The 14,067-nt window shown below is 37.8% G+C and overlaps 1 protein-coding gene across 1 annotated transcript in view; it reads right to left on the minus strand.

The window, feature by feature from the left end:
* The window catches only part of LOC306763571 (connector enhancer of kinase suppressor of ras 2), a gene marked incomplete at both ends in the record, with an annotated part of 76,658 nt that overhangs the window by 49,994 nt on the left and 12,597 nt on the right, over window positions 1-14,067 (minus strand). The window contains one exon of the mRNA XM_079250413.1: window positions 9,953-10,116. Within this exon, the coding sequence (XP_079106539.1) occupies window positions 9,953-10,116 (164 nt within the window). The remainder of the gene's footprint in view (window positions 1-9,952; window positions 10,117-14,067) is intronic.

The following is a 14,067-nucleotide window of genomic DNA, read 5'->3' on the forward strand; positions in this document are numbered from 1 at the left end:
CCGCCCAAACTCCTCCGGCACAGCCCCAGAAATAGGGGCGTGGCAGGACCCCATTGTCACCCCCTCCCTCCCAGCTTATGAATGATTGTGAAGTGTGTGTTGTTTGCAATTAAAATTGGGAGGAAGTAACCACATCATGTTGGGAGTGGGACCACCAAAGCAGCCCCGCCCACCACACACTGCATGGCCCGCCCCCAAAATATGTCCATGTGTTGTCAGTGTGTTTTTTGTGTTATGTTGACTAAGTGTAATTAAAACTGGGAGGTGAACCGATGCTGGGTGCAGCGATCGAGACCAACGAAGAATCTCACAGTTCAGTGATGCGTCTATAAACATTAGGGGTGGGAAAATGGAATCGAAAAATCGAAAATCTGGATTTTTTTTTGCTTCACAATTTTAAAATTGATTTTTTTTTTTTTTTTTTTGTGAAAAAGTACTTTTTTTTCAAATAAAAAAAAAAAAATTACTACAAAATTTTTGTCATTTTTATTATTTTTATTGGTCTTTTAACTTGTCTTCTTGGGTGTTATAGCAGCAGAATGATGATCTGGCTACTGGGTTGTTTTTCCCAATTGAAATCAAGAAAAATGAATAATCTACAAAAATTTGCAATATCAAAGAATTGTGAGAATTTTAATTTAAATCGAATCAGCACCCAAAAAAAATCGGAATCAAATCCAATTGAATCGGGACAACAGCCCTAATAAACATGCATTAATTTAGACTCATTTAACACTTTTGAAATCTTTATTGGAAAAATCTTTAGCTTATCACCATTATGTTCTAGAGATTGACTGCATTACCTGAGCACTTAGCTAGTGGAGTTTGCGAGCCCATTACTGCACTGTATCCCTTCTAAATAATCCCGAGGCACCCCAAGTCATGTCTTGCCTATCAGAGTATGATTCCTGCTGACAAAAAGGCTCCACACACACACACATACACACTCACACATCCTTGTGAATTCAGAACCACAGTCTGAACTAGACGTATCTATTTCTCTGCTGCCTCTAGAGCTATTCTACACAGTCACGACCACAGTGACTACAAAGGAGGGAGGGCTTCATAGTGGCAGCAGAGAGATAGAGAGAACGAGAGAAATTAGGCAACTAAGGAACTAAGAGACAGAAGACAAGAGGGAGAGAGGAAGACAGAGAGCACCCAGCTATGCATCTCACTGAAAGTGGGTCAGGCACACACTGTGCTCTGTATGATTTTCCGTCTTCCGTGTGAATGCAGAAATCCACTTTGTGAATCCACTTTGAGTGTACATGTTTGCACAGCTGTAATTAGGCTGTCATATGATTCGATCTAAAGCTGTGTGCGGCTCCCTCCAGGGGACAGTGTTGAGATGAAGCACCGGAATAGAGCTGTGTGGACTGCCTGAGCGACTGTGTGCGAGGAGACAGGCAAACGCATACATACATGTGCAAATCGATACAGTAAGAGGGCGATATCACGACAATCACCCTTCCTCTCTCTCGACCACCACCCACAGCGCACCCTTCCCCTTGTCGATGTAGTTGCCATAGTACCCATTTGCAAAGGGGCCGCTCCTTGCTGATATTCTTGCAATTGCTCATAGTATGTAACTTATCTGGGCAAAAGCGCAGACATTGCTGCATTAAAATATTTGCAACTCTATTTAAACAAGTCTTCAATGACAGCTAGAGAGAAAGAAATAACATTGATTAATTAGGAATCTATTGATTGTGAATATGTGATGGGATCAGTCAGAGACTGAATCTTAAAATAGTACTTGGAAAAAGCCTGCAAACCCAGTCTGCAGCTTCAGTCTCTGGCTGAATCTGAAAATAGCTGATTTTTAAGTACATCTTGTCAAAATTAGGGGTCTGAAATGAACTGTAACTAGTAGCTGAATTAGTTTGCATTTATTAGGCTTATGGTGACTGAAATACCAAAACCCACAACTGACTTTCAAGCATCCAAGGAGTCCTGTTTAATTACTGCACATTTTAAAAAGAAAATAAATTAAAATAGTGACTTTCAAGTGACTTGGAGAACACATAACGTTGCACTGACAAAGAACAACTGGAGAAATGTTTCAAGGAGATGAGATCATTTATATGTATATGTGTATGAATGCCTTATTCATAAATAAATAGATGAACAAATAAAACTCTAATGGGAACAAGTTTGTCTTTTCTGTGTTATCTTGTTTGTAAGATGCATATCTGTCATTCGTGTGTCTTTTGCTTGAGAAGAAAAAGAGACTATACATGTGCTGAACAAACAAGCTAAAATGGCTAATGGCGCACAAGGAGGATGCAAGATGCTGTATGAGAATTTATTAATATCTAGAGGCAAGTTCATGCTTTCAAAAGGTTGAGTTGCCGTATATCTTCATGTGTTATACTTAAACATGGAGCAGAAGAAACACTTTGCAGCTTCACTGGCACAACTTTTTTCAAAGTTCTGCACATTTGTCGATACAGAATGTGGCTGCAGGATCTTTTCCACATTTACAGCAAGACTGAATCTTTACTCAGCACTTGAAACTTGCATTGATCCTGAACCACAGAGGCTCCTCTTAACAGCAGAAACTCTAGACAGTCATAACAGCTGAGTCAAGGGAGGCACTTTTTGCTCTTCCTTATGATGGATGACATTGCTGATGACAGAGATTCACCTTATGGTGCTTTGTTACCTTACAGCAAACAACAAGATCTTGGGGGTTTGCTTGCCCCAGCACAATTAAATTTTGTTTTCTTCAACTGGGATGTTTTTGGTTTTTTTTAGATGTTTTAAGCCATTTTTCTGTCAGTCTTGATTAGACTGGTCTTTCTGTGTAGAGTGTGCATGTTCTCCCCGTGTATGTGTGGGTACTCTCCAGGTACTCCGGCTTCCTTCCACTGACCAAAGACATGCATGTTAGGCGAATTGGTTCATCTAAATTATCCCTAGGAGTTTGTGTGAGCATGAATGGTTGTGTCTCTCTGTGTTGGCCCTATGATGGACTGGCGTGTACCCTGTGTCTCACCCAATGTTTGCCGGTTAGGGTTAACTCCATAAACCTTAAATTAATTAAGTGGTTGAGAAAAGGGATGGATGGTGAGTAGGGGTGGGAGAAAAAATAGATCGACACAAAAATCGGGATTACTTTGTTTTACAATTTTTAAAACAATTTTTTAGTCAAAGATCAATTTTGTTTTTTCTATTTTAGATGTTTATATGTTTTCTTTTCTCAAGCAGGGGCACGGCAAGTTTATTTATATAGCACCTTTCATGTACAAGACCATTCAAAGTGCTTTACATGAAACATTAAAAGCATTACAGAAAAAAAAGCATTAAAGAAAATACAAATAACAAAATCCTAATAAAATCATATATTATATTAAAATAATTAAAAGCAGAATTAAGTAAACGATACTGTGCAGATGTCATGTATAGGCGCATGAGAAAATAAATGTTTTTAACCTGGATTTAAAAGTTTCTACATTTGGTGAAAGTTTAATCTCCACTGGCAGCTAAATGCTGCTTCTCCATGTTTAGTCTGGACTCTGGTCTGGACTCTGGTCTGGACTCTGGTCTGGACTATTTGACCCGAGTCTTTGGATCGAAGAGCTATGCTTGGTTTATATTCTCTGAACATATCACAGATGTATTCTGGTCCAGAACCATTCCGGGATTTCTAAACCATCAGCAGGGTTTTGAAATCTATCCTGTGATTGACTGGAAACCAGTGTAAAGATTTTAAAACTGGTGTGATGTGTTCAGACCTCTTAGTTCTAATTAAAGCTCTGGCAGCAGCATCTGGATGAGCTGCAGGGGGCGAAATATATTTCTTTGACTGTCCAGTAACGTGACGTTATATCCATTTTGGAAAACACGTAAACAGAAGACGGAGAATGTCGGACAACCTGCAAGAATGCACAGAGATAAATCCTCCACCATCACATTTTAAGTCAAATGTTTGAACACATTTTGAAGGGAAAAGCAGAGCTAGACATGACCAAAGCTGTTTATGAACTCTGTGATGCACATGTGGCGTACTGCGGTAACACAACGTTTATGCCCACCCAGCAGGACGTCATCCTGAGGCAAATGCAGCGCTAAGAGTCAAACGTAGCGCTGCAGCAAGCCAACGGACACTCAAACCAGCACTTTTATATGCAGTTCAAGCTTCTGAAACAAGAGTGTAAGTTCAAACAGCTGTTTCAGATATTTCGATGCTGAATCAATCTTAAAAAACTGAGACACAATTGTTTTTTTTTATTTGGTGAATTTGGTTGATGATATAGTCTGTAAACGTGGTCATCATGCAACTTTTTACATGGTCTGCTGTTTAAAAAGCAAACTACAATTCGACCAAACTGAGGAATCGCAGTTTAAATCGAATCGGCACCCAAAAGAATCAAATTGAGAGAAAAGCATATCAACCAGCGCTAATGATTAGACTGTTTTAAACAATTTAATTGAAGAGATCTGAGAATCTGTTGATATTGACAGAAAAGAGATGAAAAATGGAACAATTAGAGTTGTCATTTATCGAGATTATCCTAAAAATAGACTGGATGTTACTTTTCTAATCTGTCTTTTTCCTTTAAAAAGTAAAATGCACACAAACTAAAGAATGCAACCTGCCTTTATATTGTTCAATAAGCCTTGATTCTCCCCTCTAAGTTCTGTAAATTGGTTCAGACGAGGCAGATGGCTGCCCTTCCTGAGCCGGGTTCTGCCAGAGGTTTCCTTCCTGTTAAAGGGGAGTTTTTTCCTTCCCACTGTCGCCGTGTGCATGCTCAGGATGGGGGATTGGATGGAAGTCATGACTCGATGCAATCAGTTGGTTTCTATAATAGGATATGTATGAATTGGCTCGAATTGATGTGCATGTTGATTCATGTATGTAAAGTGCCCTGTGACAACATTGTTGTGAAGTGGCGCTATACAAATAAAGTTGAATTGAATTGAATGAGACTATAATTAAATTTAGAGTATTTAAACCTTCCAGACAGGCTTTGTTTCCTTCCCCTGACATTTCAGTCCTCCTTGGTCTCAGCCTGTATAACTTCCCTTATTGTAGTGTTTCATAGGAATGACTGCCAATGTTAAATAAAAACAAGATTCAAGTTGTAAATAGCTAGTATTATCCCTTAAAAGCACTCACAGCAGTAGTTTCAGTGACTCATCTCATCTAGTTGGCATCTTTGAATGTGTGTGTAGGATGGCATGTGCGAGTGTGTCCAGCTCCAGGACATACGGTGATTGGTACACTGGGACACTCGTTCCTACGCTGGAAAATTTGAATGAGTAGAGGTGCTGATTAGCACCCCCCCTTCTACACACACATACACACACACACACACACACACACACACACACGATTGAACGTGCTAAAACACACTCACACACATTCAAACAGCTCCAGTTAATCCAGCCATGTGTGCCCGGGAGATAAGGTGCTCTCTTTACATTCTCTACCTCTCTCCTTCCTTTTCACCTCTCCTCTTTTCCCTCCTTTTCTCCATCTCTCTGGGAGAGTAGCACCTAATTCCTCCTAATTCCCTAATCCTGAACGGGGCCACAGCACATACAGTCAGCAGTGACCGTGGAAGCATGCAAAGCAACCACCAAATGACTATTTATTCATTTATTTATAATCTGTCTCTTCATCAGATACTTCTTTTTGATGAAGACTCGTATAACAGCAAGTAAAAAATTATTTCTTCCTCTGGAAATTTCCTCCATAAAGGTTTATACTATAGAATAAACCTTGTTTACATCTTTAATCACACAACTTTTAAAATGCACATGTTATATATCAAACTAACTATACTATATTATATATATACACAGGCCTATAATTAAGTTTGTGTACATACATATATGTATATATATATATATATATATATATATATATATATATATATATATATATATATATATATATATATATATATATATATACATATATATATATATATATATATATATATATATATATATGTATATGTATATATATATATATATATATATGTATGTATATATATATACATATATGTATGTACACAAACTTAACTATAGTATAAACCTTAATGGAAAAAAGTTTCCAATAATAGAGATGGAGAAATCCGTTAAAATGAAATATTTGAAATGATCATTTTTTTAATATCTTTAATGACATAACTTTTACACAACATGCACATGTCATGTATCAAACTCTTCAGTTAGGCCTCCTCTAACTCCACATGGCAAGACGTGTCATGTATAGTATTCTAGATAGTTTGGTTGTTTGGCACAATGCACCCGACAAATATCGGTATTGGTTGATATCGGTATCAGAAATGAAAAGTTGGACCAAATCCCAACAAACTGAATTTCTCTAGTTTATGCATAATCATATCTCCAATGAAGAGTATACACACAAATTTTCCATATGCTAAAATGTAGTGAAGAAAGTTATTTGAGCATCATTCCGGTGACTTAACGAATCTGATATATAATTCCACATTTCCATACGTATTTATTGAGCAGTTTTCTAACCATGCAGTTTTATCTGCAACCCTGTATTTTCTGTGCCTAAGCTCAACCGTAACTATTTGCAACCGATAGCAAAGCACAAAGTTTATTCTCTGCATCACAGGCGGCTGTGTAATACCACCACCATCCACCTCTTCTTGCATCATAATCAGCACATTCAAACCTGCCAGAGTGAAATTCACTTTTGTGTCAGTTTAACATGTTAAAGTTATTAAAATCTGCAAAAGAAAACAGCTGCTACACATTCTATTCTGAAAACTTGTTAATGGATCAAAGTAAAATCTTTCTTGACTGGATGTGTCTGAGCCACGGTGATTAACTACTGTATGTGCCAAGATAAATGCTACTATGTCAGAGGTTTAGGAGCCTTTTAGTGCTAGATGGGCACCAACATCTTTTCATTTCAACATGTTGTTTTTTTAGAAGCATATCATTAAGTAATCAGCCTTAACATCCATGACATGAATAGTCAGTCAACTGCGTGTGCTAAAATTCACACAAATAGCCTTACATGGATGACTTTGGATTGTGGGGTGAAATCCGAGAAAAACACTCAAACCACTTTACCAAAGTCTGAATTAGGGACATGAACTATTTCTGTGATTTTCAGACACACTATTAGAGTGTAACACCTGTTTCTACTTGATGCCAGTGTGTTCTTCTTGTCAAATCTATCTGTGTTATTTTGGGTTTTTGTTATTTTTCAGTCTCTCATCATCACATCTTTTTGTGGTTAGCGTCTCCCTCTAGACAAGGACTGTGACAACATCCAGACACCAGTACATGAATTGTTATAATGATCATCATGTTATTAATGGAAATATTTAAAAGAATGATCTTGTTGTCAGATTAATTTATCGTTTTGCTGGATTTTTGTTTCCCTTTGTGTGTGTCTGAATGTATTTATTATAAAAATAACTTTTGAAAGAGAAAAAACATATAGATTGAAATAGAAACATGAATTTCCCTGATTATATTAAGCTACTGCCAATCAATTAATCTAAAAAGAACATTAAACTTTCCTTGACTAGGCCTATTTTTTCAGCCTCCTGTGCCAAACCACATGCCCAATATCACAACTACAAGGACTATAATCTTCGTCCTAAAAGAAAAGGAGACATGTGAGATTACTACAGCAGTGTCAGAGTAAATTCACCTGCAACGCAACAGAAAATGTAAATGTCTCCTAATCTCCTCCTAAAAGAAAACTGCATTGCTTTCAGTAAAAACCAGTTCATCTTGGCATGAGTGAAGTCTTTTCTGATCAGGACATGTGCAAAAAGTTGGAGCCTAAACTGTTAACCTACAGATGTTTTAATAGAGGTGTTAAACAGGTGAAATATCTAAGGAACACATTGTTTGATTTTAGATCACCCACTTCTGTAGTAAAATGACATTATACCTAAGTAAGCATGGCCTAAGTAAGTTTTATTAGTTTTTTTTTTGTTTGTTTGTTTGTTTTTTTTAAATTAATAAAAAACTGAACTAGATTTCTACATGAAATCAGTCTATTGTGTTTTTGGGAAAACTTGAAAAAATGATTTAGGTCATTATTTTAACACTTTATTGAAACATGTTTGGGTTATGATACTATAACAGGATATACAAGATTTTTTTTCTTTTATCCTGTTCTGTCCATCACCATGACAACAGAATGATGGTCTGGTTGCCATGTTGTGCTGAACAAACTAATTCTTCCATGAGGAGCCTTTTGGATATAAAGCTTCCCTTGATTCTTACATTTTATTCTTTTTTTATATATATATTTATATCATAATTATGCTTCTTATTTAGTTATTTGTGCTTATAACTGCTGGACCAATAATACAAGACTTTAAATACTTTTTTTTAAATAATAAAAGTTATACTTATAAGTTCAGTAAAAACTGATTTCTTGTGTCTGATGTCAGTGAATTAGCTAGAACGGAGCCTGATTTTTCATGGAAGGAGAGCTCCATTTGGTTCTAATGTCATGGACCAGCATGCAGAGGCATTTTGTGTGTCCAGTGAAGTGTGCAAACATGTTCACTGCCCAATAAAAAGGGTTAAGAGGGGGATGATGTAAGAGGCAGGAGAATGCAGTGAAGCCCCCAAATTCACTTTAGGAACACCGTGAGGATCCAGAAAGAAGGGAACTCCATGATAGTCTATGATAGGAAGAGAGAATCTTTCACTATAAAACCTCCTTCATCTTCACGGAAACTAGCAGGACCTTCGGATTCATTTCACACTGAGACTGAGTCACAGGAGACGCAATGGCTACGGTTACATGATGTTTTTTAGTTCGGAATTAATAATTCAGAATATTCTCCTACAAGTTTTCATGAAACCCGTCCTCACTTAATTCCTCTTTAGAGCGGCAGGTTGGGAAGGGTTCTGATTGGAAATAAACAAAGATGGCTCCCTGCTTCTCGTCTTTTCAGTCGTAACTTGTAAAAACTACATAATAAGAACCAGTTTCACCTCTATTTATATTATAAACATTAAGTAGCAGCTCAACACCAGCATACTACTTCACTTTCTGCAGCAACTAAGAAGGAGAAGAAAGATAGATCACCGAACACGGGAGGCAAAACAACGCACGTCATCGGGACAGGACGAGGTAACGAGCATGCTCAGAACAACCGGAATTAACTTAGAGTGGAATGAAGGTTTACATGACAGAGGGATTAAATAGTTTGGAATTAAAATACGAATAAAACAGCCACTTACATCGGAAATAAGTTTAATTCTGAATAGAAACTAGCATTAGGAATGAAGCGCTAATATTGTTGTTATTGATATTGTATTGCTCATCACTGGGGTGGGATTACATATAAATTTATGCTTCTACCCACTCCTTTTGAACGTTTTGTCATCTCTTATTTCTATGTTTTGTTTTGTTTTGTTGTCTTTTTTTTTTTCTTGTTTTTGTTTTTAGATTTCATTATGTTCAAATAAACTTTTTCAATCAATCAAGCATTTTTATGGTCGTTTTTCATTGAGGAATTAAAGAGGAATTAAAACTCCCATGTAAACCCACGGATCGGCAGACTAAATGCAACTTTTGACCACTAAACAGAAAAAAAGACAGGATTTAAGACTTAGGGATCGTTTTGTTTGCAGCTCTTTGGCTGTTAGCTTACACTGTCCCACATGATGAGACAGAGATCTTTATAATCAGCTGAGTCTCTGCATTCATGACACCATGTTTGTGTGGTTTTACTTGAAGTGGAAACATTAAAATTAGCCCAAAACTGGACAGTGCTGTTCTCATGTTCCAGTATAATTGCTTGTGGTTTGAATTTTGATTTGTTTGGGTTGCAGTGCTTGATAGTTTCTCCCTGTCATTTTGAACCTTCTACATTCAGATTGGTACTTCCTGGCAAAGATCATCTGCTTTGCACACACATCATGCTGCCCCCTGTGCAGGGTGCTCTAGTCTAAAGGAGGAAAGGTACCAGAGACTAACCAGGGCACAGAGGAGGTCGACCGCTTCCAGGATGAGCTCCTGATGTCCTATTCTGGTGACTCCAAGCTCTTCCAGCTCCTGATGAGTGATGTGCAGCAGCTGCTCTCCTCCCATCTGCTCCCGCTCAAAACTCTTCACGTACTGCTGGAGACAGTCATCCAGACCTGAGAAAAGTACAGACAGGCGTGGATTAGGACATGCTGATGTGTCTGTCTTCTTTGACTGTACGTAAGACCTGAGTCCTATTTGACTGAATACTTGGTTTGGGCTGATGAGGCATTTAAAGGGACGTCTGACCAGGGACAAAAAAGGGAAAACATAATAATGTCATTCCTTGAAATAGCTTTAAAGATGCCTATCACAATGTAAAAATGAATTCTGGCCTACTTTGATGCAATGCAGATTTCTGACAGGACGGCAGATGGCTACACCACGGCACTGAAATTTGTCTTACTCTGTCAAATAACAGCTACAGATAAGCACCAGCCCAGAGGCAGATGTCTTTTCAATGCTTTGGTAGAAAGTTACTGAGTATAACAAAGAAAACTCACATGTTAATGCACATTCTTTGTGTCTGATTATGAGAACACACCTTGATGTGTTGTGTTATCATTGTGTGTCCAATATACTCAAGACAGTGCCGGTGCATCCTGTGCAGCCAGTCAGCTACACATAGAGAAAGGTGGGTTCTGGATACTATCGATCAGTAAGAACCTCCGCCTCAGAAGGCAACAACGTCAGCAGAAAGCACATCTCCCCACACACTTAATGAACAAGCCGCCTTGAAGACGAGCCAACACAGAGCAAAGATGCTCAAGAAGATGCAAATCCATGCACATGCTCACACACACACAGAGAGAAACACAAGTAATACACTGAATCCCACTAAGAACACACACAACAACAATGTACCAAATACACTCCCTATTATTGCCATTCTGCAGCGCACCTGCAGAGGTAATGTCTTAAAGCTGAGCTGTAAGGAGCATCCCACATGACCAATGGAAGTAATGCTGACAGAGGGCAAGCAGTGTGGTTGCACCTTATTTATAATAATTATAATAATAATAATAATAATAATAATAATAAATGTTATTCATAGGCAACTTTTAGGACATTAAAGGTCACCGTATCAAAACACAAAATAGGATTACAGGGAAAGAAGTAAAAAAAGTCAATCAAACAACACTAACATAGAATAAAATACAGTAAAAACAGCAATAACATGTATTACTGAAGTCATTCCAGATCCAGAACTAAAGGGAAACATGTCAGTCTTAGACTTTGTGCGTTAAAGTGGAATTTAAAGGAGCTCAGTGTGAGGAAGAAGGAGGAGGATGTTGATGGCCTTGCAGGGGAGAAGTACGGTTTTATAGATGGTGAAGAATTTAACTGGAAACCAGTGGAGCTGCTGCAGGACAGACGTAGTATGACTAAAGGAGGGAGTTTTTGCAGACTTTTTGCAGTTTATTTGGGAATTTATCGGTTAAACCAAGAAGAAGAGAGTTTCCTGTAATTTAGATGGGATGCAACCAGGATGGGGACCAGTATAGAGGTACTGATGGGTGTGAAAGATGGATGTGGACCTGAGATGTGACGTAGATGGAAGGAAGATAGAGAAGCGGTGTTATTGAGTTGGAACAATAGAGGACTGTCAAGGATGACACCCAGACTCTTAACCTGGACGTTCCCTGAGGCAATAGAAGAGGGAAGAAAGGAATTTTATTGGACAGGTAGAGCTGGGTGTCATCTGCGTAGCATTGAAATGTAATGTCATATTTACAGAAGATATTGCCAATAGCGAGGATGTATGTAGTGAACAAGAGAGGCCCAAGCATGCAAGTGTGCAAGAAAGATATGCAAGAAACTAGTGCAGGGTTTATCTACTGCACTCACCTCCATAGATAATCCATTTATAACTAATCTGTCAGGAGGACGGTATGAAAAACTGCATCTAAAGCTGCATTCAGGTAAGGAGGATGAGGGCGGTGAGGGGTCGGCAGCCGAGAGATCACTTGTGATTTTGTGAAGCGAACAAAAGCCAGACTGAAATTTTCATACAGATCACTGACAAACTGATCATAAAGCTGCGATGCAACAGATTTCCAATACTTTAGCAAGGAAAGGCAGATTGTTGACAATATGGGGGTAAACACCAGGTCTCTTGAGGATTCATTTTACTTCAGCCAAACTGAGAAATGAGGGAACAGCACCAGAAGTGAGAAAAGACGAGGAGAACATGAACAAACAAGAGTCATATCAAGAGCAAGAGCCATCTTGTCATGGGACTGAGAATAATAAAAACCTTCTATTGCTCCGAGAGATATGCAGACGCAATCTTGTTATATCCAGCGTACCAGAGCGATTTCAAATCTAACACGTCTGCAAGAGGCTCTGAACTGTGGCAACACAAGTGAAATTTATTTAATGAAACACATTCCCTCTGGGAAAAGCCTATTGTCCCATTTGTTAGCGTGTGCTGCAAATAAAGTACTATGAGGTTACCACACGAAGAATACCAGGTTTACACATTAAATATGTGTAAACTACTGCTGTGAAATCGAGGAGGCGCATGTGAGGAGTATTTTTTTTCACATGGGCATATGCAGCCTCAAATTATTACCAGCTGATGCTACTATTTCTACATCTACAGCAAAACAATAAAAGAAGAATCAATTACATTCCAAGTGCTGAAACAGTGTCCATAAAAGCTTTAGTTATGGCTTTAAATGATATAAACAACCAACAAAAGATGGTTAAACAATGTTATTATGGAGTTAATGAGAAATACTGATTTATTAATGCCTGATTTGCATTTGGGGAATCTGTACAGGGAGGCTGCAGTTCAGGAGGCAGAGCAGTTTTCTACAAACCTGATGGTCAAAAGTTTGATCTCCTGATCACATGCCAAAGTGTCCTTGGGCAAGACACTAAAATGATGTGTTTATTGAGGTATGAATGTGTCAAATAGAGAAGATAATATTTATTATATACAGTTGTGCTCATATTTATTCATACCCTTTCATTAAAAAAGGAAAAAAAAACAGCTGCCTGTAAAATAAGCTGAAATTGACTAAAGTAATAATAAATAAAAATTTTATGAAAATCATTACATTATATTCTAATTCTGGTTCAATAGTAATATTTTTTAAAGGCAAACAAATAAGATCATTTATTACATATTACATCAGTCATAAACTAATATTTAGTTGAAGAATCCTTTAATGTTTCCGCTCCAGTCAGGTGTTTTCTGTTCCTCTCAGTCAGACTTCTGCACCTGTTGGCAGGTATTTTGTCCCACCGTTCAACAGAAAAGTCTCTAATTTGTCCAGGACCAATTTGTTTGTTTGTTTTTTTTTCTTTCTTCAACTCAATTAAACAAAAGAACAGTGTCTTATATTACTAAATTATATTTTTGCAAATTTTTAGTTATTGTTCCTTTTTTAAGTCTCCAGTTATTTGAGTGACTGTTGTAAATTCAGCCTTTTCTTTAATGAAAGGGGATGAATACATATGAACACACTTGTAAGGATTATTTGGTCATTTTTTTTCAACCTTAGTTTTCTAAACACTTGGCTAGCAGCAGTATGTAAAATATGAGTTTTAAGCTAAAACTCGAACAACATGTGCTCATTTTAATGTACTAGAAAAATGAGAATAATCATGTGGCGCCCACTATTGCGGCTTCCAAACCACCTTTAGCCGCTGAGGGAATGGGTCGGCTCCTCTGGAAGTTTTATGACAGATACACTGAGATTTAGGGATGCATTTTGGTACATCTATTGCATGATAGCTTTGCCAAGCTGTAACATCTCAACCAGGGTGGATGAATGGATTGACTTAACCAGTGAGATAAACAGACAAAAATGATGACAGCGGTCAACAAAATTATGGCGACTACCCCACCCTAACTCTCCCGCCTGAGTCCCAGGTGAGTACGCGCCTTTATATGCTTCAATGCATGCACACATGAACCACCACCTCTACACACACACACTTCTAATGCACCCCTGCACCTCCTCCTCATCTATACGTCTCCTACATCCATCATTTATATTACCAAGCATAACAAGTAAGAATTAATTACCTTTCACTATTTTCATATAAAAATATTT

Source organism: Telmatherina bonti, assembly GCF_933228915.1.
Source record: "Telmatherina bonti genome assembly, chromosome: 12".
Lineage (NCBI taxonomy): Eukaryota > Metazoa > Chordata > Actinopteri > Atheriniformes > Telmatherinidae > Telmatherina > Telmatherina bonti.